The 27,596-nt window shown below is 47.6% G+C and overlaps 1 protein-coding gene across 3 annotated transcripts in view; it reads right to left on the reverse strand.

The window, feature by feature from the left end:
* Positions 1 to 27,596, reverse strand: part of LOC146856251 (uncharacterized) — a 259,790-nt gene that overhangs the window by 114,483 nt on the left and 117,711 nt on the right. For all 3 annotated transcript variants that reach the window (XR_014981452.1, XM_085654318.1, XM_085654319.1), the window contains exons 3-4: positions 19,497 to 19,636; positions 16,167 to 16,502 (exon numbers count right to left, since the gene is read on the reverse strand). Coding sequence is in view for 2 of the 3 variants with exons in the window: in XM_085654318.1 (XP_085510444.1) it covers positions 16,167 to 16,502; positions 19,497 to 19,636 (476 nt within the window). In the remaining variant the exon portion in view is untranslated. The remainder of the gene's footprint in view (positions 1 to 16,166; positions 16,503 to 19,496; positions 19,637 to 27,596) is intronic.

The raw sequence follows: 27,596 nt of genomic DNA on the forward strand, positions 1-27,596 counted from the left end.
CGAGCATAGCGTTTTGTGCCCACAGCTTCTTCGGTATCCTTTCTTGTAGTCATCACCGTACTCGCCCATGCCAAGTGACGGAGAGGCTCGCAGACGGTCTGGCAGATACTCCAAACAGAACACGCCTGTCAGAGATGTTCCCTAGAAGGGTGTGGGTGTAGCGTCTTCTCCCAGAATCCTTTGGCTACATGCGTCACAATGGGGGGCGGTCTGTCCTGACCCGATTAGCGAGTACAACAATCCTGAGTCACAGCAGGAGGGCGGGATGACACCATCCAAGGAGTGAGGCACTGGGTGGAGGAAAGAACAGGCAGTTCAAGCTCTGCCAGACAGAAAGGGCTTCAACAACCACGATGATATCATAAGATTGTGGACACAGGCCAGCCGAATCCACAGAAGAAGAAGGCAGACAGTATTTTATGTCGGCACTATGTAGAATCCCAGACATGTATAACCGATATCCCATCAGCCCTGCAAACATTTTTATTCAACCCACATATTAAATGTGGCTGACTTGAGCTGTGATAGGAGTTCATGGTTATAAAGAGGATGGTAATTACTCGCTAGTCTGGTTAAGGGAGATATACCCTAACTCAGCCGTACACACCGCTCGCTGATTGTGAGACAGGGGATGACACTCTGGGAGCTGGCCCGAGACAGCCTGCTCAACACACACTGCTTATTCCACTTCTGACATGGAAGTACAAGGTTGTTAAATGTCTTCCAGGGTCATTTAAAAAGCTGTACGACAAATACCTATTGTACAAGGAGACTTATCACTGCCACAGGCAGACGCTTCTTGAAGCCGTGGATCCCACGAAGTGAATCAAACGTGTGGGCAGGGAGTACCCGAGGTGTGTTAGGGAGATCAGGGACATTTTAAGAATCTTGGGGGCCATGGACCAAACATATTTGGAGGGCCCGGTTCAGAACAGCTTTGAATTTAGGGTCCAGGTTCACCTCTTTCATACCCTCTTTGGCCATGTCACTGACAATGCACAAGCACACTGGTCCAAATTCTAAATGTGTTTACATCTAATATTCAGGGAGAGTGATGTGTGATTTCAATTTTGTAACACCGCAGCAACTCACTAATATTAATGTAAATAATCTCTTTGACCCCTTCCCATTTCTCATATGTGAGGTCTTGTTTTGATCTAAAAGAAAGTTTTTAATAGATGTTGCATGAAACAAGCACATTTTCGCTGCAAAATGCCTATAATAGACTTTCAAACATCACCCACATTAAAAATAAATTAAAGAAAATGGTATTTAAAACAATTTAAGAATCATTCAAGGTCATCAGGGCAAGACTCTCTGCAGAGGTGGCTGTATCAGGGGCCCCTGAAAGGCTGGGGTCCTAAGCAAGAGCCCGCATTGTCCTTGCCTTAGAACGTCTCTGCCTTGGTCCACACTTCTCGTACACCGGCTGTGAGAAAGTGCCATCTTTCTTGCATGGTATGCCCCCACTTTTTGCTAAATTGCTGAATGTACTTCGATTGAGTGTACCCTGGGTTCCTGCCAATCAGGTGCCCAGGGCCTATGTTCCTTCCTTAAACCACACAAACTCCAAATTGGCAAACCCTAGCCACATGTCAGCCCCTAGTAAATGGTACCCTAGGTACCCAGGGCCTTGCGACCAGGGAAGGCCTCTAAGGGCTGCAGCACTCATTGTGCCACCCTCAGAGGCCCTGTACCCTTACACACACACACTGCCCTTGCAGGCTGAGTGTCTGGGTGCAGGACAAAACAAAGAGTCGACATGGCACACATCACTGTGTACCATGCCCATCACCTACACTGCCAAGGCATATGCCAGCCACCCCTCTAGCTGGGTGCATTACGCCTATGGTGTGGGCACAGGAGCAGGAGCCCTGTGCCCCTACAGTACCCGGGTCCATTCCTGGGCACTGTAAGTGCAGTGCTGTCATTAAGGATACATGGTGCTGAGAGCTTGTCAAACACGAGCTCCACAGCACCATACTGGCAACACTGAAGCCTGGGAAGTTTGGTATCAAACTTCTCAGCACATTGAGCCCACACTGATGCCAGTGTGGGATTTAATGTACTAAGCACCCCAGAGGGCATCTTAGAAGATGCCCCCTTACAGCTAACTTGCAATCCACGTCTGCTCTGAGGCTGCCCAGGCTGCCACACAGCAGACACGTTGCTGGACCCCTGGGTGGGAGAGCCCCTGCTCTCCCGGGCCTGCAACAATGCACATCCTGGGTGAGGTGAGAAATCTCCTCCCCCAGGATGAGCAAAGGGAAGCTTCAAAGGCATGCCGCCAGTTGGAGTTTCCCCAGGCCACTGCAACCCCCCACTCTGGCGGGAAGCTTGGCCGGAAACCCCATACAAGGACAGGGGATGTGCCAGCCTGCCCACCCTACCCCTCAGGTGGGGGAGGCGAGGTGAAGCCCATCTCCGGGCTCTCGCCATCTTGAAGATGGGAGGCCCTACCCTATCAGGATTAGGCTACTGCCCCCCTCCCCCAGGAGAGAGGCAGGATAGGGGGTGTACCCACCCCAGGACAAGGACCCATTGGTCCCTGGCCTTCACCTACCTGTAACGCCCCTAAATCTAGTATTTAGGGGCCCCCTGAACCTTCCTTCCCCAGATTCCAGATAGAAAAACGACAAGAAGAGCAAGAAGAACAAAGACCTGCCCTGCAGCTGCTAAAAAGAGAAGAAGACACCAACTGCTTTGGCCCCAGCCCTACCGGCCTGTCGACTCTCGAACCTGCACCAGCGCGGCATCCCACGTGGCCAGCAACCTCACCAACCCCGGAGGACCTGGCTACCCTTTAGCTCTAAGCCCCTGGGACTCCCACGAGTAGAGGCTCTACTCAAGAAACCTACTTGCTATCCCTGGCACCAGCCCGGGACCGCGGACCCAACACACTCTGCACCAGCCAAGCCTGGCCAGTGCCGGAGTGGACAAAGACCCTGAGGACGACCCCACGGCGACTGTGACCCCGAGTCCGGCACCCAAGGACCCCCCTCGACATCCCGGAAGAAGCCTGCAGCCTCAGAACCAAGTGCCACCCCAGCCGCGATCAACCAGAGGGTAAGATTCCCGACGTCAAAAGGCACCCCTGCACCCGGCGCCCTGCGACCCCCTGTGCCCAATCCCGGGGTACCCACCTAACCTACAACTACCCAACTTACCTCTCGAAGTGGTGGTGGCACCTGAAACATCCTCGTCCCCGAGCCTGCAGCCTCTTTCCAAACCGGAACATTCCCATTGATTTCCATTGAGCGCCCTAAGGCTCAAAAGCACCCTGCACCCAGCCGCCCGAGTGGCCCTGGCAGTGCCCTCTCTACTCTAACCTACTTCCCCACTTGCCCTGAGTAAGTGACCAGGAGCCCAGCTCCCACAGCCGCGTGGCTTGCCAGACAGCAGCCACCAACCAAGGCCCCCCTATCCCTCATAGGATAACATTGGGCCCAACTCTCTCTGCACCCGGCCGTCCTGAAACCGCTGAGGGTGAACCAACTGTGCTTACCTGACACTGGGGGACCCCTGAGTCCATGCCCGGAATTTCAACATTACCAGTCGAGTACTTACCCTTAAACCGCTAACTTCATTTTCCTCATAGGGTAACATTGACTGGCTTTTTTCTTCAAAAATCTTCTAAGTGTGAACTTTTCAAAACTGCAAAAATTCACCAAAAATCAGCCAAGTGACAAAAACGAATTTACTCACCTGCTCCTAGGTGAGCTCCCAGTGCTGGATCTTGGTGCCCAGCCCTGACTCTGAAAAGTGTTCACAACTATACTTACTTCTAACTCATTTTTCTCCCATAGGAAACCATTGTCTGCTTTTCTGTGAAATTTCTTCTAAGTGTCTACTTTTGCAAATTTGAAATATTCTTTTAAAATCGTACCATTTCTGCAAACGAAATTACTTACCTGCTTTTGATAAGGACCCCAGTCCTGGGTCTAGGCACCCAGTCCTGGATTACTAAAGTAACGATAAAGTACTCTACCTGCAATTTGAATTTCTTGCCATAGAGATCCATTGAATGTTTTCTGTGAAATATTTTCTAAGTGCTAACTTTTGAAATAGCTAAATATTATCTAAAAATCCTTACAGTTATTAAGTCGACTTTCCTCACTTGATTCTGAATACTGACCCCAGGCTGGTTCTAGGATCCAGACCTGGAATTCCAAAAGTAATCTGAAAAGTAATTTATTACAAATAACCTGAATTTACCATTGAGCTCAATGCATTGTTATGTTTAGGAAATAGGATTGTTTATTGCAACCAACTGTGACTGTTTTACAAATTTATTGCTTGAAACAAAAGTATTTATATTCAACCTCTCATTCTGAGAAAGTATATTTTTATCCCCTTGTGGTTCTAAAAATAAAACAAGCATATATTTTATATATACAAATCATTGGCCTAGAGTTCAGTTATTGAGTGTGTGAAACCATTTGCTGACTGAGTGTGTACAATAAATGCTTTACACTGTCCTCTGGTACTGCCTTACTGCTCGACCAAGCTACCACTTTTGAGAGTAAGGTCATACCTAACTTTGACCTCTATCAGCCTCTGGGGGACTGTGGACTCTGTACACCCTGTACCTATTAGGGAACAGTATATACAGAGCCACTTTCTCACATTGGTGGATCAGCGGTGGGATACAAACTTGCATTTGTTGGACTACTTGGTTACCATCTGATCACACGACAGAACTCTTAAAAATTGCCTTTAGAATTCTGATTGGTTTTTCCAAAATTACTAAAAGTCTTGCTAGGGCCTTGCTTAAGTCCCATTAGAATTTTAGAAAAATAAAAGTCACTATAGTCAGGGTAGAGGGTTAGAACTGTCAGGTTAGAATGTCTCAAACAAACCCAGCTATTAGTGATAATAATAACATGGACCTGGTGGAGGAGCTCGACCTCACACCTTACTTACACTTGTCTTTCAAGGAATTGAGGTCCTTATGTAAACTCAAAAATTTACAAATGGGTCAGCATCCATCCAAACAAGGGCTCCAGGAGCTCCTGGCTGAGTATGCTAAAGACCACCCATCTGAACATGGTGATGGCCAGTCAGATGAGGAAAGGGAAACAGGGGAGGAGGACAGCAACCTCCCCATACTATTCCCTAGGGAGGAGATGGCACCCATACCCTCCAACTCAAGACATAGCATCTGGGCACCTAGAGACCACACAGGTGGCTCTGGTCCCAGAGACAACACTGGGGGACCCCCCAGTGAAGAGGACAGCCTTGTGAGGCTGGCCAAAAGAATAGATCTAGAGTCCAGGCTGCTGGCTCTAGAAAAGGAAAGGAGAGAGATGGGTTTAGCACCCATCAATGGTGGCAGCAATAATAAAAACAAGGATAGGGAGGAAACTTCTGACCTTAAAATCCCCAAAGGGATTGTCCCTAAATTTGAGGAAGGTGATGATATCACCAAATGGTTCACAGCCTTTGAGAGGGCTTGTGATATCAGGAAAGTAAAGAAACCTCTCTGGGGGGCACTCCTGTGGGAACTGTTCTCTGGTAACTGCAGGGACAGGCTTCTGACCCTCTCTGGGCCAGAAGCAGGATCCTATGACCTCATGAAGAAAGCTCTGATTGAGGGATTTGGATTCACCACTGAGGAGTATAGAATTAGGTTCAGGGGGGCTCACAAAACCCAGACCCAGTCCTGGATTGATTTTGTAGATTTCTCAGTGAAGACACTGGATGGTTGGTTAGCTGGACATGGTGTGCAGGATTTTACTGGATTGTACAATTTATTCATGAAGGAACATATTTTGAGTAACTGCACAAATGAAAAGTTGCATCAGCATTTGGTAGACCTAGGTCTAATTTCTCCCCAAGAATTGGGAAAGAAGGCGGACCACTGGGTCAAGACTAGGGTGACCAAGACAACCACTGGGGGTGACCAAAAGAAGGTGGTCACAAAACCTCCCCAGGGGAAAGGTGGTGAGAATCCCCAAGATAAAAAGTCTGAGTCTTCCAAAGGGCCCCAAAAACCTGTTCAGGTGGGTGGGACCCAAACTACTCCCTATGTGCCCCAACCATATAGGGGGAAGAACTTTGATCCCTTAAAGGCCTTTTGTAATACCTGTAAGAAGCAGGGACACCTAACTGTATCTTGCCCCCAAAACAAAGCCCCTAAGGCACCCAGTACAGCCACTCCTGGGGCAGCAAGTATACAAATGGGATCAGAGGTGTACCCTGAGCAAATCTGGGAACACACTGAAGCAAGTTTAGTCTCCTTGGGAGAAGTGGAGTTTGCCACTGTGGCTGTGTGGCCCCCCAACTTGAAGAAATACTTACAGTACCCCTGGGTGAATGGAACTAGGGTAGAAGCTCTGAGGGATACAGGTGCCAGTGTCACTATGGTGAAAGACACACTGGTTTCCCCTGAGCAATACTTGATTGGGAAGTCTTACCCAGTCACCAACGCTGACAGTGTCACCACTAGTCATCCCATGGCCATGGTAACATTAGGCTGGGGGGGGGTTACTGGCCTGAAACAGGTAGTGGTCTCTCCAAAGTTGCCAGCTGCATGTCTGCTTGGAAATGATCTGGAAACCTCAGCCTGGGCTGAGGTTGAGTTAAAGGCCCATGCAGCCATGCTGGGCATCCCTGAATTGGTGTGTGTGCAAACCAGAGCACAGAGCAAGAGGAAGGGTGAAAAAGTAGGTTTGGAGCCTGGAATAATGGCCCAACCAACCAAGAGGAAGGACAAGAAGACTGGGGGACCAGCTTCTGTACAGCCCAACACTCAGAACCCCTCTCCCCCTGGAGAGGATGTAGATACCTCTGAGGGAACTGAGTCCATGGAGCTTGACCCTTACCAGGTTGAACTCTTGGGCCCAGGGGGACCCTCTAGGGAAGAGCTGTGCCAGGGTCAGCGAGACTGTCCCACTCTTGAAAGCCTGAGACAACAAGCTGCTTCAGAAGCCAGGGGAGATGTCAGTGGTACCCACAGAGCTTATTGGGAAGAGGGATTACTGTATGCTGAGGCAAGAGACCCCACTCCTGGAGCCACCAGGAGGGTGGTAGTGCCACAGAAGTACAGGGAGTTCCTCCTAACTTTGGCTCATGACATCCCCCTAGCTGGACATCTGGGGCAATCCAAAACTTGGGAAAGGTTAGTGAGTCACTTTTACTGGCCCCAGATGCACCAAAAGGTGAAGGAGTTTGTTAGCTCCTGTGTTACCTGTCAGGCCAGTGGCAAGACAGGTGGCCACCCAAAGGCCCCCCTCATTCCACTACCAGTGGTGGGGGTCCCCTTTGAAAGGGTAGGCGTGGACATTGTGGGTCCACTCGAACCTCCCACAGCCTCAGGGAACAAATTCATTCTAGTAGTAGTGGATCATGCTACTAGGTACCCTGAAGCAATTCCACTTAGGACTACTACAGCTCCTGCAGTAGCCAAGGCCCTCCTGGGTGTCTTCACCAGGGTGGGTTTTCCTAAGGAGGTGGTTTCAGACAGAGGTTCCAACTTCATGTCTGCTTACCTAACACACATGTGGAAAGAGTGTGGAGTGCAGTACAAGTTTACTACACCCTACCACCCACAAACCAATGGCCTTGTTGAGAGGTTCAACAAGACATTGAAAGGTATGATCATGGGACTCCCTGAGAAACTCAAAAGGAGGTGGGATGTCCTATTACCATGCTTGCTTTTCGCCTACAGGGAAGTGCCACAGAAGGAAGTAGGTTTCTCACCCTTTGAACTTCTGTTTGGTCATCCTGTAAGGGGACCACTGTGTCTTGTAAAGGAGGGCTGGGAGAGGCCTCTTCAAGAACCCAAACAGGACATAGTGGACTATGTGCTTGGCCTAAGGTCCAGAATGGCTGAGTATATGGAAAAAGCATCCAAGAACCTTGAGGCCAGCCAGGAGCTCCAGAAGCACTGGTATGACCAAAAAGCTGCACTGGTTGAATTTCAACCAGGGCAACAGGTGTGGGTTTTGGAGCCAGTGGCACCAAGGGCTCTCCAAGACAAATGGAGTGGCCCTTACCCTATCCTAGAGAGAAAGAGTGAGGTCACCTATCTAGTTGACCTGGGCACTAGCAGGACACCCAAAAGGGTCATCCATGTGAACCGCCTTAAACTCTACAATGATAGGGCTGACATCACCATGCTGATGGTGACTGATGAAGAACAGGAAGCAGAGAGTGAGCCACTCCCTGACCTCCTATCCTACAGCCCAAAAGATGGGTCAGTAGATGGTGTGATTTTCTCAGACACCCTCTCTGCCCAACAGCAGACTGACTGCAAGCAAGTCTTGCAACAATATGCTAGCCTCTTTTCCCTGACCCCTGGTCTGACAAACTGGTGTACCCATGATGTGGACACTGGTGACAGTGCACCTGACAAGAACAAAATCTATCGACAGTCAGATCAAGTCAAGGAAAGCATCAAAGCTGAGGTCAGCAAGATGCTGGAGTTAGGGGTCATTGAGCCTTCAGAGAGCCCCTGGGCTAGCCCAGTGGTTCTGGTCCCCAAACCTCATCAACAGGGTGAAAAGAGAGAGATGAGGTTCTGTGTGGACTATAGAGGGCTCAACTCTGTCACCAAGACAGATGCTCACCCTATCCCAAGAGCAGATGAACTGATAGACAAATTGGGGGCTGCCAAATTTCTCAGTACCTTTGACTTAACTGCAGGGTACTGGCAGATTGGCATGGCCCCAGGAGCAAAAGAAAAGACAGCATTCTCCACCCCTGATGGGCATGATCAGTTTACTGTGATGCCCTTTGGGTTAAAGAATGCCCCTGCCACCTTCCAGAGGTTGGTGAACCATGTCCTGGCTGGGTTGGAGTCCTTTAGTGCAGCTTATCTTGATGATATTGCTGTCTTTAGCTCCACCTGGCAGGATCACCTGATCCACCTTGGGAAGGTTTTAGAGGCTCTGCAGAGTGCAGGTCTCACTATCAAGGCATCCAAATGCCAGATAGGGCAGGGCACTGTGGTGTACTTGGGCCACCTTGTAGGTGGAGGCCAGGTACAGCCCTTACAACCCAAAATCCAGGCCATCATGGACTGGATAGCTCCAACAACCCAGACCCAAGTCAGGGCATTCCTTGGCTTGACTGGGTACTACAGGAGGTTTGTGAAGGGGTATGGGTCCATTGTGACCCCCCTCACAGAACTCACCTCCAAGAAAATGCCCAAGAAAGTTAACTGGACAGTTAGTTGTCAAAAGGCTTTTGACACCCTAAAAGAAGCAATGTGCTCAGCACCAATTCTAAAAGCTCCAGATTATGCCAAGCAGTTCATAGTGCAGACTGATGCCTCTGAGCTAGGGATAGGAGCGGTCCTATCCCAGACCAATGATGAAGGCCAAGACCAACCTGTTGCTTTTATAAGCAGAAGACTACTCCCTAGAGAGCAGCGTTGGAGTGCCATTGAGAGGGAGGCCTTTGCTGTGGTTTGGTCCCTGAAAAAGCTGAGGCCATACTTGTTTGGCACTCACTTCCTAGTTCAAACTGACCACAGACCTCTCAGATGGCTAATGCAGATGAAAGGGGAAAATCCAAAACTACTGAGGTGGTCCATCTCCCTACAGGGAATGGACTTTGAAGTGGAACACAGACCAGGGACTGCCCATGCCAATGCAGATGGACTTTCCAGGTTCTTCCACTTAGACAATGAAGACTCCATAGGACAAGGTTAGTCTCATCACCTTTCGTTTGGGGGGGGGTTGTGTGAGAAAGTGCCATCTTTCTTGCATGGTATGCCCCCACTTTTTGCTAAATTGCTGAATGTACTTCGATTGAGTGTACCCTGGGTTCCTGCCAATCAGGTGCCCAGGGCCTATGTTCCTTCCTTAAACCACACAAACTCCAAATTGGCAAACCCTAGCCACATGTCAGCCCCTAGTAAATGGTACCCTAGGTACCCAGGGCCTTGCGACCAGGGAAGGCCTCTAAGGGCTGCAGCACTCATTGTGCCACCCTCAGAGGCCCTGTACCCTTACACACACACACTGCCCTTGCAGGCTGAGTGTCTGGGTGCAGGACAAAACAAAGAGTCGACATGGCACACATCACTGTGTACCATGCCCATCACCTACACTGCCAAGGCATATGCCAGCCACCCCTCTAGCTGGGTGCATTACGCCTATGGTGTGGGCACAGGAGCAGGAGCCCTGTGCCCCTACAGTACCCGGGTCCATTCCTGGGCACTGTAAGTGCAGTGCTGTCATTAAGGATACATGGTGCTGAGAGCTTGTCAAACACGAGCTCCACAGCACCATACTGGCAACACTGAAGCCTGGGAAGTTTGGTATCAAACTTCTCAGCACATTGAGCCCACACTGATGCCAGTGTGGGATTTAATGTACTAAGCACCCCAGAGGGCATCTTAGAAGATGCCCCCTTACAGCTAACTTGCAATCCACGTCTGCTCTGAGGCTGCCCAGGCTGCCACACAGCAGACACGTTGCTGGACCCCTGGGTGGGAGAGCCCCTGCTCTCCCGGGCCTGCAACAATGCACATCCTGGGTGAGGTGAGAAATCTCCTCCCCCAGGATGAGCAAAGGGAAGCTTCAAAGGCATGCCGCCAGTTGGAGTTTCCCCAGGCCACTGCAACCCCCCACTCTGGCGGGAAGCTTGGCCGGAAACCCCATACAAGGACAGGGGATGTGCCAGCCTGCCCACCCCACCCCTCAGGTGGGGGAGGCGAGGTGAAGCCCATCTCCGGGCTCTCGCCATCTTGAAGATGGGAGGCCCTACCCTATCAGGATTAGGCTACTGCCCCCCTCCCCCAGGAGAGAGGCAGGATAGGGGGTGTACCCACCCCAGGACAAGGACCCATTGGTCCCTGGCCTTCACCTACCTGTAACGCCCCTAAATCTAGTATTTAGGGGCCCCCTGAACCTTCCTTCCCCAGATTCCAGATAGAAAAACGACAAGAAGAGCAAGAAGAACAAAGACCTGCCCTGCAGCTGCTAAAAAGAGAAGAAGACACCAACTGCTTTGGCCCCAGCCCTACCGGCCTGTCGACTCTCGAACCTGCACCAGCGCGGCATCCCACGTGGCCAGCAACCTCACCAACCCCGGAGGACCTGGCTACCCTTTAGCTCTAAGCCCCTGGGACTCCCACGAGTAGAGGCTCTACTCAAGAAACCTACTTGCTATCCCTGGCACCAGCCCGGGACCGCGGACCCAACACACTCTGCACCAGCCAAGCCTGGCCAGTGCCGGAGTGGACAAAGACCCTGAGGACGACCCCACGGCGACTGTGACCCCGAGTCCGGCACCCAAGGACCCCCCTCGACATCCCGGAAGAAGCCTGCAGCCTCAGAACCAAGTGCCACCCCAGCCGCGATCAACCAGAGGGTAAGATTCCCGACGTCAAAAGGCACCCCTGCACCCGGCGCCCTGCGACCCCCTGTGCCCAATCCCGGGGTACCCACCTAACCTACAACTACCCAACTTACCTCTCGAAGTGGTGGTGGCACCTGAAACATCCTCGTCCCCGAGCCTGCAGCCTCTTTCCAAACCGGAACATTCCCATTGATTTCCATTGAGCGCCCTAAGGCTCAAAAGCACCCTGCACCCAGCCGCCCGAGTGGCCCTGGCAGTGCCCTCTCTACTCTAACCTACTTCCCCACTTGCCCTGAGTAAGTGACCAGGAGCCCAGCTCCCACAGCCGCGTGGCTTGCCAGACAGCAGCCACCAACCAAGGCCCCCCTATCCCTCATAGGATAACATTGGGCCCAACTCTCTCTGCACCCGGCCGTCCTGAAACCGCTGAGGGTGAACCAACTGTGCTTACCTGACACTGGGGGACCCCTGAGTCCATGCCCGGAATTTCAACATTACCAGTCGAGTACTTACCCTTAAACCGCTAACTTCATTTTCCTCATAGGGTAACATTGACTGGCTTTTTTCTTCAAAAATCTTCTAAGTGTGAACTTTTCAAAACTGCAAAAATTCACCAAAAATCAGCCAAGTGACAAAAACGAATTTACTCACCTGCTCCTAGGTGAGCTCCCAGTGCTGGATCTTGGTGCCCAGCCCTGACTCTGAAAATTGTTCACAACTATACTTACTTCTAACTCATTTTTCTCCCATAGGAAACCATTGTCTGCTTTTCTGTGAAATTTCTTCTAAGTGTCTACTTTTGCAAATTTGAAATATTCTTTTAAAATCGTACCATTTCTGCAAACGAAATTACTTACCTGCTTTTGATAAGGACCCCAGTCCTGGGTCTAGGCACCCAGTCCTGGATTACTAAAGTAACGATAAAGTACTCTACCTGCAATTTGAATTTCTTGCCATAGAGATCCATTGAATGTTTTCTGTGAAATATTTTCTAAGTGCTAACTTTTGAAATAGCTAAATATTATCTAAAAATCCTTACAGTTATTAAGTCGACTTTCCTCACTTGATTCTGAATACTGACCCCAGGCTGGTTCTAGGATCCAGACCTGGAATTCCAAAAGTAATCTGAAAAGTAATTTATTACAAATAACCTGAATTTACCATTGAGCTCAATGCATTGTTATGTTTAGGAAATAGGATTGTTTATTGCAACCAACTGTGACTGTTTTACAAATTTATTGCTTGAAACAAAAGTATTTATATTCAACCTCTCATTCTGAGAAAGTATATTTTTATCCCCTTGTGGTTCTAAAAATAAAACAAGCATATATTTTATATATACAAATCATTGGCCTAGAGTTCAGTTATTGAGTGTGTGAAACCATTTGCTGACTGAGTGTGTACAATAAATGCTTTACACTGTCCTCTGGTACTGCCTTACTGCTCGACCAAGCTACCACTTTTGAGAGTAAGGTCATACCTAACTTTGACCTCTATCAGCCTCTGGGGGACTGTGGACTCTGTACACCCTGTACCTATTAGGGAACAGTATATACAGAGCCACTTTCTCACACCGGCTGCACAGACATCTGCTCGCTGTGTTACATGCAATCTTCTGAACTATTTCCTTCCCATCCATGAAGCGTTTCCGTCTTCTGTTTTAACCACTTCACGCCCTACCCTCTACCTCACTCAAGCTTCCTATGAGCTTCCTGCCTTAGTGCTGGGACAATGGTTTAGTTAGGGACTCCCAGCGGCGAAAACAAGCTAATGAAGTGCCTGGTGCAGAAAGAAGAATATGGGATTTGGAGACGTGGGATTATCAACAAGACGCCACTGCCAGCCATATCCATTCACATATGAGCCATATATGAGCGCTTCCAAAAACATGAGTACTAGAAGCTTGGGCATATTGTGAACGAGATGCCTTCTCTGTGCGCAGCCGAGGCCCTGTTTAAGTCACAAACAAGAAAAAATGTGGGGCTCATGCATTCACAATCTAAGACTTAGAAGATTGGGCTCACTGTGATCAAGTCAGGACTTTCAGCACTTTAAAGCAATCCATACTTGGACAAAACGAGGTAAATGTTGCCCCTTTTCAAAGATGAAAATAAATGCTTGGCAGCAAGTGGAATAAAAAAAATGGAGGGGTTTCTCAAAGGGGTGTGGTCGATGCAATTAAGGGCGTGGCCTAAAAGCACATACGCAAAAAATCTGTGCTTAGCAAAGTGTCCGCCTGACTGGTATATTGCTGCTTCTGTCATTGCATCCGGATATATAATACAAGTAACATTACACCCACAACAAACCAGGACTATTGGCTTTGTCAATGGTGGTTAGTTGCATAAGATAAATAAGCAACAACTACGGCTTTGTGGTATTAAATTTTCAAAATGCTTCATGAGGAGACTGAGAAAGATCTATAAGGAATCTCGTTGAAGTTACATCAAAGGCAGTGAAGGGTGGCACTGCTGCAGAGGTAAGATTATTTGTTTTCACCCTGATGGTGAAGGCAAAAATGGAGAGCCCTATAGGGACCAGTCTCAGCACCTGCTTTTTTAGCACCGGCAGGACCCGGCCCACTTAAAGCGCTGCTTGGCAGCCTCACAGCAGGCCATCGAAGGAGCAAAGGGCGGCCATTACAAAAGCAATGTGAGATTAGGAGGTGTTCAACTCACTGTGAATGAATCAAAGCTTTACCACCACAGAGCTTAAAATTTGCCACCAACTAGCAAATAAGTGAAAGTAGGGTGTGATTGCTCCGAGATGGATGCTGAAGTGGTGTGCCCGTGAGAGCTGTAGGAGGGATGCAGAGGATGTGTCCCTGTTTCCACTGTGGGAATGATGCTGCAGCGGTGTAATGGAACCACTGATACAGAAGCAATGTATATAATACTTCAGTGGTGGGCACACTGCAGCTTCCACGACGTTTAGCACTCGCCTTTGTCGTTACACTCGATTTCCCGTAAACAAAGCACCAAGAAGCTGAAGAAATTAAGTCCCCTGATGCAACCCTTGCTTCTGTGTGCCTCATAAAATGGGGAAAGCCAGTAGGATATTCGTTCCTCAATGTTATCACATAGGAAAGAATCATTCAGACGATATTCTTTCCTACAATGCACAGCATGCCATGGGGACGAGGTATTCACACCCGGCGTAAATCCCTCCTCATAAAATCTGGGTCAGCCACTTGGAAACGGTCAGCCATTGTCTGACTAACTCCATCTCCACCCTCTGACCTTTTGGCTCCCAGACCTCTGTAAGGTTAAGAATTTGTCGGGTTTTCCAAACTTTTGTCCTTGCAGATAGCACTGCAGGCTTACAACAGCTGCTGGAAGCAGCACTTCTAATATGCATCTACTCTAGCCAAACCCAGTCTCTGTTCCCATTCATAAAAAACAACTACAAAGACATGTCGACCTAAAGCACGCGTGTGCATACTGTCGGGAACATATGTATGGAGGTAGAGTCAGAGCAGCACATTCCCAGCACTGAAAGGTCTGCATCTACCCATCTACGCCAAGCTCGGCACAGATAATGCACACGGTTGCACGCGCGCAGCATGTCTAAAATCTGGTCTAGCCTAGAGGCTTCCACCACGAGCTCACACCAGCCAGCAGGACTCTGGCAAGCACAGGGCCACACAAATCTGTTGATGTGGCTCAAAGCCTTCTGTGCTTCCAAGTCGCCAGATATCAGTTGTGTAGAGTCAGGAGGTCGCCCTCCCTCATGAACTGGCCAGTATCCTAGAATTCCAGAGCAGCGACCAATGATCCGCCTCTCCAAGCCACTCCATCTTAAATAGCGGCACCCAAAGCAACAAAGGCCGGATTACTAACCAAGTTTGGGCTGGTGCATTCATCCACATTCTCTTGCAGCAGCCAACACTGTTAGTTGCAAGTGTGCTACAATCGCCATCCTGCTGCTCTTACAGCGCCCAATGCTGTACATCCCCGACGAGTAGAATGATCCGCAAGCGTGCCGCCAATGCAGGTTCACCGCTCTGCAGTGCACTGCCTTGACTAGAAGACAGCGTTCTTCCATCGCTTTCTCAGCAGCTAGAGCTGCAATTATTACCTTAGTCCTTCCCTTGCTCTCGCAGAACCCAATGCCGTACACCTGTGATAATTCAAAAGTGAGCTACACCTGTGATCCCTTTGCTCCCCCAGCACCTAAAGCTGTGCACCCCTAATGGATAGCAGATTACCAGTGTTCCCCTTTAGCCTCTCAGCACCTAACGCTGCACGCATCTGAATTGACCGCAATCATGCTGCCACTGTTAGCCCGCTCTCATGAGAGCGATACTGTACTCTCAGAACCTCTGTTGTTGGAGCACAACATTTAAACAATTTCCAACACGGAAAGTGTATTATGACCTGGAAATTCAAAGACAAAGATGCTACGTTGAAACCCCTTGACATCATGGAGTCTACTTTGATTACAATTACAGCTAAGAGGTCAACACATAAAAATGAACACACAGAGGTATGGAATATGAACTTATCAATAGTGTTCGCAATGTATTTGTTTCTTGGAACTAAAAGCTTTTCATTCAAAAAGGCTTAGATTCTGCTCTCACTGGACATAAGCACTGCACACACAAGCAACCATGATCACATTCCGACTACCGGTGTTTTTAAGAGGAGACAATGTCTGGAACCCAGACATCCCTCTCACTGGAGGCCATTTCTTCCACCACTACCCCAATGTTTATTCCCATTCTGCTAACCTCCAACCGCGGTCTCTGGTAGTCTGTAAAGCCGATACCATCACCGTACTGTCACAAAGCATAAACACAGACCTTCATTATGCAATGCTATCCTTTCCACTCTCCAGAAGCATGGAAGTGAACTTACCTGGTATGCAGGCACATTCATAGGTAAGGTCGCCCGTCGGCTGGCAGGTGCCTCCGTTCATGCACTGGGATGGTGAACATGGCACGTAAATGTTCTCGCACAGCTGCCCAGTGTACCCAGTCTCACACTGGCATTTGAAGGAGCCGGGGGTATTAATGCAAGTGCCACCATTTTGGCAGATGTTGCGTGGGCGGCACTCATCCACATCATTGCGGCAATTCTTTCCCTGGTAACCTGGAGAACAGGTGCAGTTGTAGCGGCCATTCCAGTTTATACAGTGAGCACGTTTCGCACATGGGTTAGTAGCACAAGCATCAACCAGGGAGCAGTCTTGTCCTGGAAAGGGGGAAAATGACATAATGAAATCAGTCCCCATGGGCACTATAAATGGAAGCAAAGGCAACTGACTACATAACCGGAAGCAATGCAACACAACCAAAAAAGTTCAGCTGTTATCCTGTAGCAACTACTGAGACAATTTAAAATGCTCAGATGTATGGTGGAAAATCACAATCTGCAAGGTTACTCAGCCTCATCCCATGAGAACACCTCCTCCATACATCTCCTCATGGCGGCCTGTCAACCACTCTTCATTCCGACATCCACCACATCCCACCCACGTCCCTCTGTGGCATTCTCTTTGATTCTTTACGGAAGGCAGCCTCACCCTCGTGCCTTAACTAACAAAGGACCGACAGGAGCTTATTTTAGAAAACTATGGAGGAGTCCGATATCTGTTAGGATGTCAAACACAGAAGTATTTTACCACGTGATCCAATCTTTGTGGGATGACTGCAGGGTGCCCTTATCCATGCATGTGGGTTTTCCAGGGGACAGGAGCATGATCTGAGGAGCGGAGACCCCATTCCACGCAACATCTTCGCAGACCTGGCACCACTGGGCAATGCTTAGATCAGGCATCAAGGCAAGAGATTCACTGGCACTTCTAGGAGCACTAATTGGTACCACAGGGGAATGTTGTACTGTTTCGAGGAGCAGAAAAGATTCCTCCTCTTTTCCGTTTGAGACTTCTTGTGACGTTTGTGAGGTCTGTAAATCCGAGTGGGGAGAGAGGGTTCCAGGCATTAACAAAGACAGGCTGAAATATACTGTGCTCACTCTCAGATCAGAAGTGATTGGATGTTCCAGGAAGAGCGAGTCCTTCAGTGGAATGCGGTCTCGATCTGACCGATCACAAAAATAGCCATTACTGATTACCTACGACCAGGACCGTGAAAGACGCTGGTCTTGATTTGCAAATGAAACGGTTGACGCAGAATGATCAATCTGACCATTGGATTTGGCCAGTCCCGACTAACTTCTAAGCATTCAGAATCGGAACTGTAAATCGTTTAAAGGAAATGCACATTAATTCCTTCACACAGCACCGAGCAGCGCACAATGTAGTGATTTTGCAGTATGGCTCAGAGCCCCGTGTAGACACACTATGAACACCTCACGCACGACTGCTCTAGCAGAGGAAACATCCTTCAAGGTAAACATACAGGTGCACGGTTGAGTCCCTTCAGAGGCCACACCACAAGAGCCACGGGAGGCCAGGTGGCACAGGGAGCGAGCGTGAGCAAACACGGCTACGTAAATCGGGCTGACAAGAGCCCCACGTGCTTGTTTTGCAGGATTGGCCACAAGACATTTAGGAAGCCCGCTGGCAGTCAAACGGTTATTGTTGGAAGTAGGAGCCGTAACCGTTCCCACGCAAGGCCTGCCAACTAACGTAGCTCCTGGCGGGCACAACAACCCCTCTACGCATGGCAGAAAGCACCACGTGAATGGGCCCCTCCCCTGGTACCTACGGCTACTCTACATAAACCCTTCTCATATAATCACTGCCCAACACACAGATTACACACCTTCCCCACAATGCACATCACCTACCTGCAGCTAAAAGAAGGGAAAAAAAACCCATCCCGTACCTGCCTCTTGTTGAACGCACTCTTGGCAGGCCCGGGTGATAGGGACAGCTGCTCGCCAATTCAATTAGGAATTTATTTTTTTATCTGAGTTTGTATCATCATCATCATCATAACAAGCAAACTAATGCACTAAATGAATCCCTAACATTGTACCATTACTATTATCGAAGATACAGAGCATATTACAGTTTTATATAGACTGCGACATCCCCTTCCATGCCCTTTAGTTCCTTTGTACCAGCTTAATGAACAACCTTGATTCAATATCCACTGGTTCTCTTATTTACTCCACACACTTATTTCAGAGTGCCAATACTTTACCTTAAGGATGCTATACAAGGCTGAGATCAAGTTGGCCACACAGAAGAATGCTTGACTTAGGTGGCACTCTGGCAAGGTCCACAAATACTCTTGTCTACAATGGGGGATCCAAGCCTCCGGGGTCCAGGTAGATTTCTTGGACAAGCCCAGCACATGCCAGTCCTTTGCCAAGGGAGGTGCTCTCCTAGGGCCCAGTGGGGATCATCAAGGTATCCAAGACCTGTTCATGGCTGGCTGCAATACTTTATAACTCGTGCACGTCTACGAAACTCGATCAGCGAGTGATACTCAGCCACGGATACTGTGCAACCTGCAGGCAGGAAAACTCCTCACTTGTAACTGGCCTCTGCTGAAATTAACTGGACCATACCAAAACACACCGTCCTATGCCCCGATCAGGGCATTTGGTACTGGCACCAGTTCACACATTTCTTTAGGGGGTCACATACTGAGAAAATGTGATTTTTCACTTATTTTGTTCCTAAATATACGTTTTCGATCTGGAACAGCAATTTACAGTGATTCACCCTCCATCTCGCTTTCCTCCACAGCAGCACTTTACAAAATGGGGCCTCTTATGAAATCACTCGCCCTGGATGAATCTAACAGCCCTGCTGCAGAATACTGCCAATCCTGAGCAGTCAGATTGGTCTGCGCCGGTGGTTTGATTTTGACAGATAATGGTTTAGCAATTTTCCATAATTATACATTCACGGTCATGGCCTCCTTTTTCTAGATTACGTTTCCTATGAATCCCAAATTTGTGGGAGACCCTGGCAGGGCGAAGAACGCTCACTGCTGAAATAGTGCCCCTAACAGGATCTGAGGTCATCTGCCCTGGCACAGATCAAACTAACAAAGATTTTGGCACACTAGCTGTTGGCAGCCGGGTGCAACTAGTTCTCGCCGTTCCCCGTGGCAGTAGTCATGGAAGGGATCTCAGCACACAGCATGCGGGACTTCAGAGTACAAAAAGCGTTGGAAGTACTGGGTATACCCACTTCAGCCAACAAACCAGAGCCACATCTAAGAACATCGGAGCATCTTGCTGCAAGAAATCTGGAGCACCACTTACCTCTGAATCCCTTTGGACAGTCGCACATGAACTGCACAGTGCCGATCACAGAGTTCGTACAGATCCCTCCGTTGCGGCAGGGTCCTTGGTGGCAGGGGTCTTGGAACTGGCATCGGTCACCAATCAGCCCTGGGCGGCACCTGGCAGGAAAACACAGGTGTTTAGAAGATACTGCTTTCCTATTTTAACTTCTTCTCGCCCCTCAGGCGGACCAAAACCTAGTAAGGAGCCACTCCAAACATGCTTTCTGGGTGCTGCCCATGAATTACCACGTTATATAGCCTGCTTACTTTTGTTTATTTCCAGAAACAAGCAGTGTTGTCTGCCAAGAATTCGCAGGATGCAGTAAATTTAAAGAGCCAGATGGGATAATAAACCTCCCTTCTGATGAACTGTCCTTGCGCCCCACACAACAGGGAAGACCTGCTTCATAATAGAAAGGAGTTCCTAGTGAGTTTTTGGAACTAACATGGCCTTATAATTCACATTCGCCACACCACATACTCAAAACATCTTCCAGAAGCCTCCTCTCCTCCGACTGATGGACAAATAACGCAGGGATTCATAAGCTAACTACCAAGGGAGGAAGTTGAAGGCGCCTTCCACATCTAAAGACCAAGATGAATCTCTCACAACGTTTGGAACACTAATCTGCTCATTTCATGCCCAAACTGACAATAATCCTGAAATCGATCAAGTAATCACTGCCTCTATGCAGGAAGCAAGAGAGAACCGTTAGCCTTTGTTATAGGGCAATCTGCAGCCAGTTCCCCTGGCCTGTGAGCCAGTACAGCAAACACAGTCCACTAAGTTGTCCAATAGGGCGCACAGTAGATGCGAAATATAATTTTACATACAAGACAAGTGAGAAAACTGTTGTTACAGCACCTAAGTGGGATCAGTATCTGACACACAGTTTACAGTCACCAACAACGAAAACTACACTTTCTGGAGAATAATTCTTCACTTTGAGGAGTCGAAACTGATGCATTGTCGAAAGGAGTCACACGCTGTAGGTTCCACTCTTATTTCTGGTACATCAGTTCCAGATGCCTCTATGGGTGATGGTTCTCCCACGAAAGAGGTTAGTCCCCCATGCAAGTACCCCCCCACAATGAAGAACAACCCTAACAAGATGGGGGGGGGGGGGGGGGGGGGGAGGGGAGGGGTCACTGTCCTAAGCAGCCTTTCCACATATAAAAAAAATCAATCCCAGCAAGAAGTCTAGGATGTCCATCTAAGTTATTGGCTTGAATTTATAGATGGAAGAATATCTCCATCCACAAGCAAGATCAAGAACACATTTTTGCATGGATAAGTTTTCAGTTGCACCAAGGTTATTAATGAAAGCATAAAAAGAAGCAATTTTAATAAGAAAAAAGTGCCAACAACTTAGTATTACAGTTAAGCACAATGAACACATTTATCTGAGGTGCACACCTTAACGCCTCAAATAAAAATAAAATAAAAAAGGAAATGTGCAAATAGGTAAGAGTCTCTACATTGGAGTTTTATTAACTGCTCATCATTTAAGTAACCAGGTAACTCTGCTGTCCAAGAATACACAAACATGCTTTCTAATGAGCCTTTCAATGGATCTTCTTTAATACTAAAAACAATTAGGAAAGAACAGTAAATTTATACCTCAATTGTGCAGGTGGGCGAAAGACAATTGGGAAACTAATAGCAAGATCATCTTGGAAATAGTGTCACAAGGAGACGTGACCCACCCAATGGTGTTTTGGAATCAAGGATGTGTACTGGTCTTGAAATGTCCACTCTATTTGGGCCACTTCTCATGAAGAATACACTGGTCTTGGAAGAATGAACCATGGAACTTCCAGGCATGCTTCCCATTAGGCTTTTCAGAAGCTCACCTTCCAAACACACAGATAAGGAGAAAAATCTAACAATAGTGCTGAGATATTAAGGCAATGTGGGCATACAGCCATGGTCTTTGTGCATCATAACAACTCTGCTTCCAGAATCTGCTAACATTTTTTTACATAGATACACTTATGACATGATCACTAGATGGTTGAATAATGCAACGCACAGGAATATTAAGCAATTTGATTTCTTAATATTGTGTTCTTGGATCAACCTGCATCACCAGACACCAAACAAAAAATCCTTCTAGGAAGTCATACAATGTTTTTGCAGAAGAAAGCTATGCATTGTCAAGATGATGTGATAAAGTCGCAGGGGAGACTTTGATGCACCGTGGGAAATTGTTGAGTCGGGCGACCAAGGTCAGCAATGGTAAGCTGAAATGTAGGATCCTGATGGATATCCTGGCTAAGAGGATGAAAATGATGCCAGCTGAATTGATCATTTCTTTAGGAGATAACTATCAAACTTATGCCATCCCCGAAACTGTGTTCTAGGGTCGTGACAATGCTCACACCGCTTCAGTAAAACCGCCAACAAACAGCACAAACCGAACTCGCCCCCCCCCCTCCATATTAAAACAAATAGAAGAGAAGGATAATTCATTTCTTACCACAATTTACCTGCATCAGCAAGCTGTGCTCAGCCGAGGGCAACAAACTCTTTATATTCCACACACACCATACTCAAGCCATTTTAAACCATCATTGAGCCCCTCTGCTTCCTCAGTCCAGGCAGTATCAATCTCTGGACTCAGCCCACGCCAAGCAAAAAAGGTAATGTTCACCGAATTGCCCCCAACATTAAGTGCCTAATGAGCATTGGCACTGTCATGGAAAGATTCAAAACCAATGTCCTGCATTCAAACCCTGAAAGACTAGTTGTTAATACCATCCACTTCCTTATAAGAGAAAGGACAAGCACCACTCTTCTGTTCCACACTGCAAACATAGGCGCACATCCTCAAAATGTCATGCTCTACCTCTACTCCAGGTATATTGGCAACTGGCCCAAACTCGGCTTTATTTTTTTAAAAGCATCAACTGTGGACGGGAAAGATGGAGGAAGGATAAACAGGGAGGAAATGCAGATAAAACTTATCTTAGTTGAAAATGTTTGGAAGGTGACAGTGATGACCATCACACACTGCACTTCGAATTGTACAGTACTTTAACAGTGGATAACGTGGAGGTCTTCCGTTGACGTGTGAATGCATACACGATGCAAACCCTGTTGAGTCAGGCGTTAAACAAAACAAAAAACAAAAATCAAGAAAGAAAAAAAATAAATCAATCAATCACACGCCCTTATTCAAGGTAATATTCTAACAGATTCTGACTGCAATCTATCCATTTATTTCCCTTTGAACTGTGCCGTTGTTTTCGAACTACAACATACATGTTCCACCCCCAAGACTACTGTTTTTTTGTTTACGTTTTTGTAAAGGCATGTACGTATGTGATGCACGGTATGTATTTTTAATTGTCTACTTAAATCTCGTGGTTGATAAATGAATATTCAAGTTCAGCCCTCCAAGTACCTCTCTAGTGTACATGAATGGTCAATGGTTCTCGTCACTCTGTGTGTAGTAAAGGCAGAATATTTTACATTTTAAACCTGACAAGGGTCCTTCAAAATGAAAGCTCATGTGCTCCACATGTGCTGTTCTGAAATACGTTAAATGTATATCGTCATTCAAGGAGATTAGCACACAGCAAATAACAAATACATAAAATTGCTGTCAAGTCTACGTTGTTGCATGTACTTCATGCACACTGGTTATTCGCATAACCACACCGAGACCTATTCAAGTAGCTCTCCAGTCAGTGCTTTCAATTAACATGTGCCCTCAGGAACAGAGTAAACGCCCTTTTTTTGTATTATTTAAAAGGGAGAGCATCGGCACTTCTCAATAGATATGCAATACTTTTAATGGGAGCATACAGTCGCTCCTTAGCAGCAAAACGGGTACTTCGGGATAGTGAGTGCTAGTCCTTCTGGTATTCCTAGTTTTTTGTCCTGAGCTGCGCCCTCAGGGCAGCACTTTATGCCGTTACAAATTACTACTTTTCAACCATTCCTAAAAATACTTAGGGAATGTATAACTTTTACACTATTGTGACAACTTCACCGATATGGCACTGCCCAACATTGTGAAATACAAACCATAAATAATCTGTTTTGTCCCCATATTTTGAGTATTTTTTTGTTCTTTTACAAGTCAAGGCTATGTCCTTAATGTGAGGTGCCCACTACCTCCTGGGAATTGAAATTAAGCCCCTTATCGTTCTCTGGCCTGAAAGTGCCACCTTGCATCTCTTCCACTGCTGGTGATCCCATTGTATCGTCATGCAGTCTGCGGAAGCTGAGGCCCTTTCTTGAACTGCAACAGTCATTACACTGAAGTTATTCTCCTCACCATAGCGGGTGTTAACCAGGACATCAAACGATACATTACACCTAACCCCAAGTCCTATCTAGCCTTCACATGCATCTCCTGGATTATCAGCTGGCTCCACTGGCGGCCTCCCCTCATCCTTGAGGCAGAGCCGCGTACAGCACTCTGCTCTTAGTTGCAATGTGGATCATCGCTAGGGAACCAGCCAGAGAACGCCCAGCACTAGACCAAGAAACCCATCAGTACCAATTGGTCTCAGAAATCTGGGCTATTCAACTCGTTTCATCCCACAGTGGGCAGGGAGCGCGGCATTTGCTACCACCCGAGTAAAGAACTGATTGAGTGAGTAAAGAAACATTTTCCCCCCTCATTTAACAAATTACTTGATGAGTTGCCACGTTACAAACAAACTTGAACACAGCGGAGTACACAGTTTCTGTACAACACAGCGGGTAACAGGCTGGAAGTTGATCAGATCTGTGTAGAGGATTTAACTATTAAATTCAGAGCAGCCAATGAATGAAATAATTTATAGTTCGCTCAGTCATAGGACATCACAAGCGCACCAAACCTGTCCTTTCTTCAAGAAGGAAAGTTCGAGAAATTACATACAACAATGCCTATGCGTTCTGCTTATGCTCAAAAACAAAATCAAAATGACACAAAGGAAGGAGCCGAGTGTCCACACAGAACAAAGGTAACCAAAGTATCAAGCTATCATGTTTCATCGAGCGGCATTTCAGTTATCAGATATGACAGTCTGTTTATTCAGCAGTCTTTTTGTTTCTTTGCTGTACATGTTATCTGATTTTTCTATTTATTTAAAAATGTCTATACCTATTTTCTGACGTCTTATTGAGGCCTCGAAGATTTTCAAGCGGTCAAGTATTTACCATGTGTGCACACTATATTTCCAAAATTGACTTTCAGCAATATAGTAATCTGAATGTTTGCACACAGCTAACGTGTGTCCCCAGCCTCACTGAGCGAGTATTCAATTTGCGTCATCAGAAGATGGGGCGTCTAGGACTCGAAAAACGTACCCATGGCACCACGGCTGCATTTTATTTCCACTTAGTAGTTTAATTAAAGTGATTAAAAGCTACAGTGGTTTAATGTTTGCCGTGGAGTAACCTCCATTCAACATGTCGTTGCAGTCAATCTTACCGGGCTCGCCTTCTTCCATTTACCAGCTCAGTTGATAAACAGAAGTGCACTTTGCAGAGCACAGTAAATAAATACTCTAAGCACAAGGGCACAGATAGAGTAAAAGTAAAAAAAAAAATAAAAAAAGAACAAAAGAATAATTGCTTTTATTTTGATTCTGGGCGGTGAAGAATATACTCGGGTGAAAAGTAGAGTCAGACATGTTGCTCAGTCCTATGCACAGACCGTGAAGTAGGCGTCAATAAACTCACTAAGATAGTAGAGACCCAACCGCAGGGCTAGCTTCACACGCCTGCGACGCGCCGGGACACTCGCACGGGTGAGTGGCAGTACGCTATACAAATACATACAACACAACATAACACTCCAGGGTCAGTACTTCGCCCGTGAGGTCTCTGCACTGAGGCGCGCTCTTTATGGCGGTACCTGACCATCCCCATCGGAGCCCTGTGAGGGGAGCGCTCTGAGAATGGAACAGAGGGCGCGAGACTGCAGACCATAGACTCGTTCACCTGCTCTTACAGGGCAGCCTTGGGAGTGCACGTGGCTTCTGAGTTCAAAGTGAGGCTGTTCAGGGCCTCGACACGGGAAGGGGTGAGTGTTACGTTGACGCAGATAAATCACAAGTACCATTTAGACCACCTTTACAACCCATAGCTTCGCCCGCCATGCCATGGGAAAGAATTGGCATTGATGTGATGGGACCCATCACGGAAGCGCAGGAACAATGGTATGTAATAGTAATTAAGGATCACTTCAGCAAATGGCCGGAAGTAAAAATAACCAGTAAGCCAGATGCGCACAACCTGGTCAAATTTATGGACGAGACATTTACAAGGGAAGGCCTACCCAAGCAAATTATTAGTGACAATGGGGCACAATTCATGTCTCACATTTTCCAAAATTATATACAAAAACACAATATAAAACATAAAACCACATCTGTGTATCACCCCGCTGCCAATGGTGCAGTTGAAAGGTTTAATAGAGTGTTGAAGGGGACCATCAAACTGGCAGCGAACAATAACCTCGACTGGAAACAAGAAGTGTTGAAAACTGTATGGGCTTACCGCATTACACCAAGTGACACCACGGGTTATAGCCCATTTGAACTTATGCGCGGCAGAACGCCACTATCTAAAGACAACGTGGGGTGGATAAATGCCGCCAAAAGAGTGGAGTGGTCAGCAAGAGAAATCCAAGAGAGACTTAAGCGAGCCCAGCACAAAACAAAAGATTTCTATGACAAAAAGCACGGATGCAAGCAAGTAGAAATCAAGGTGGGTGATCTTGTAAAGGTAAGAAGGAGTGGTCACGTGGGGAAAATGCAGAATAGATATACAGCACCCTTGTCAGTACGGGACATTTATAGCAACTCAGCTCGCTTGAGCGACGGAAAAGTGTGGCATTTCTCAGCACTGTCAGCGTACAAGCATCCTGCAAAACCCGAAGCTGAGTCCAATAAGGATCCTGTTCCGGAAAACTACAGGGATAATCTAGGTGCTGCCTCCAATGACAACAAAACATCCATGGACTTTTCAGACGACGAGTCTGACTATGAGTTCCCTTCAACACCCGTGACTGTGGAAAGAAGCGGTACAGGAACCACCATGAATCCATCAGATACGACTAAAGACACTCAGGCCATTAAGGAAAACAGGCGCAAGTTACCACCCACACCTCCTGAAGGAGATTCACCACAAGTCCGCAGAACACGTGCGGGAAGGTTGTTGGGGGCGCCCATGAAGCTCAAGGATTTTGTTTGTGAATGAAACTTACCTAACTTAGACCTGTCAACTCTTCCACAGTTCCCTGACTTTTACGTTGATTCAAAGGGGGGAAGATGTGTTACGTTCCTCTTATGTCCCACTTGGGACACCGTTCCTGTTTGCCACTGTGTGTCCCTGCGCGGACACCATACTTGTGAGGTCATCAGCTGTTCAACTGTACCACTGACAGTTGACAGCTGATCGCCGACAGTGCAAGTCGTCATTCGCTCCTCCCTTCTGGAGCATGTGTTGGTTTATGCTAATTAAAGGAACTTTCTACTTTATTCAAGTGTAAGCGCATACTTAACAGTGAGGACCAGCCTGACGAGTCTGCCACCTCCTGAAACTTACATCCTGGCTAGGTAACCTACCGCCATAGCCAGCGGCCACGGGCCCTCCTCGTGCGAGATCTGCCAATCCCCGACCAGCTGGACGGGATACGGTCGCGCGCCTCCTCGTGCCGCCACCGCGCGCACATACACTTTGCACGACAGCAATGCTTGGAATGGGGCGGATTTACTGACAGCGAAGCGGCAACAGCTGAAACAATCTGAGGATTAACGTTAAATCGGTGACACCGAGAGTGACAGGTGCAGCCGCCGGAGGTGAAGACACGGGCTAATTATCAATAGCAGGGAGGGGGCCGACAGACCACTTCAACCACCACCACCACCAGCCAAGAGGTCTGTGATCCAGGCTAGCGGCCGGATGGGGAGAGGTAGCACAGTCTGGTTCACCCTAGAAATCTGGGGGCAACCGAGCGTGCCTGCAAAAAAAAAAAAAAAAAAAAAAAAACAAGCATTTGCAATGCAATAGGTCTCGCATTTATAGGAGTTTGAGCTATTGGCATTGTAATTGACAATGCTTTTTATTTAA

This window comes from Triturus cristatus, chromosome 4_1 (assembly GCF_964204655.1).
Source record: "Triturus cristatus chromosome 4_1, aTriCri1.1, whole genome shotgun sequence".
Taxonomy (NCBI): Eukaryota; Metazoa; Chordata; class Amphibia; order Caudata; family Salamandridae; genus Triturus; species Triturus cristatus.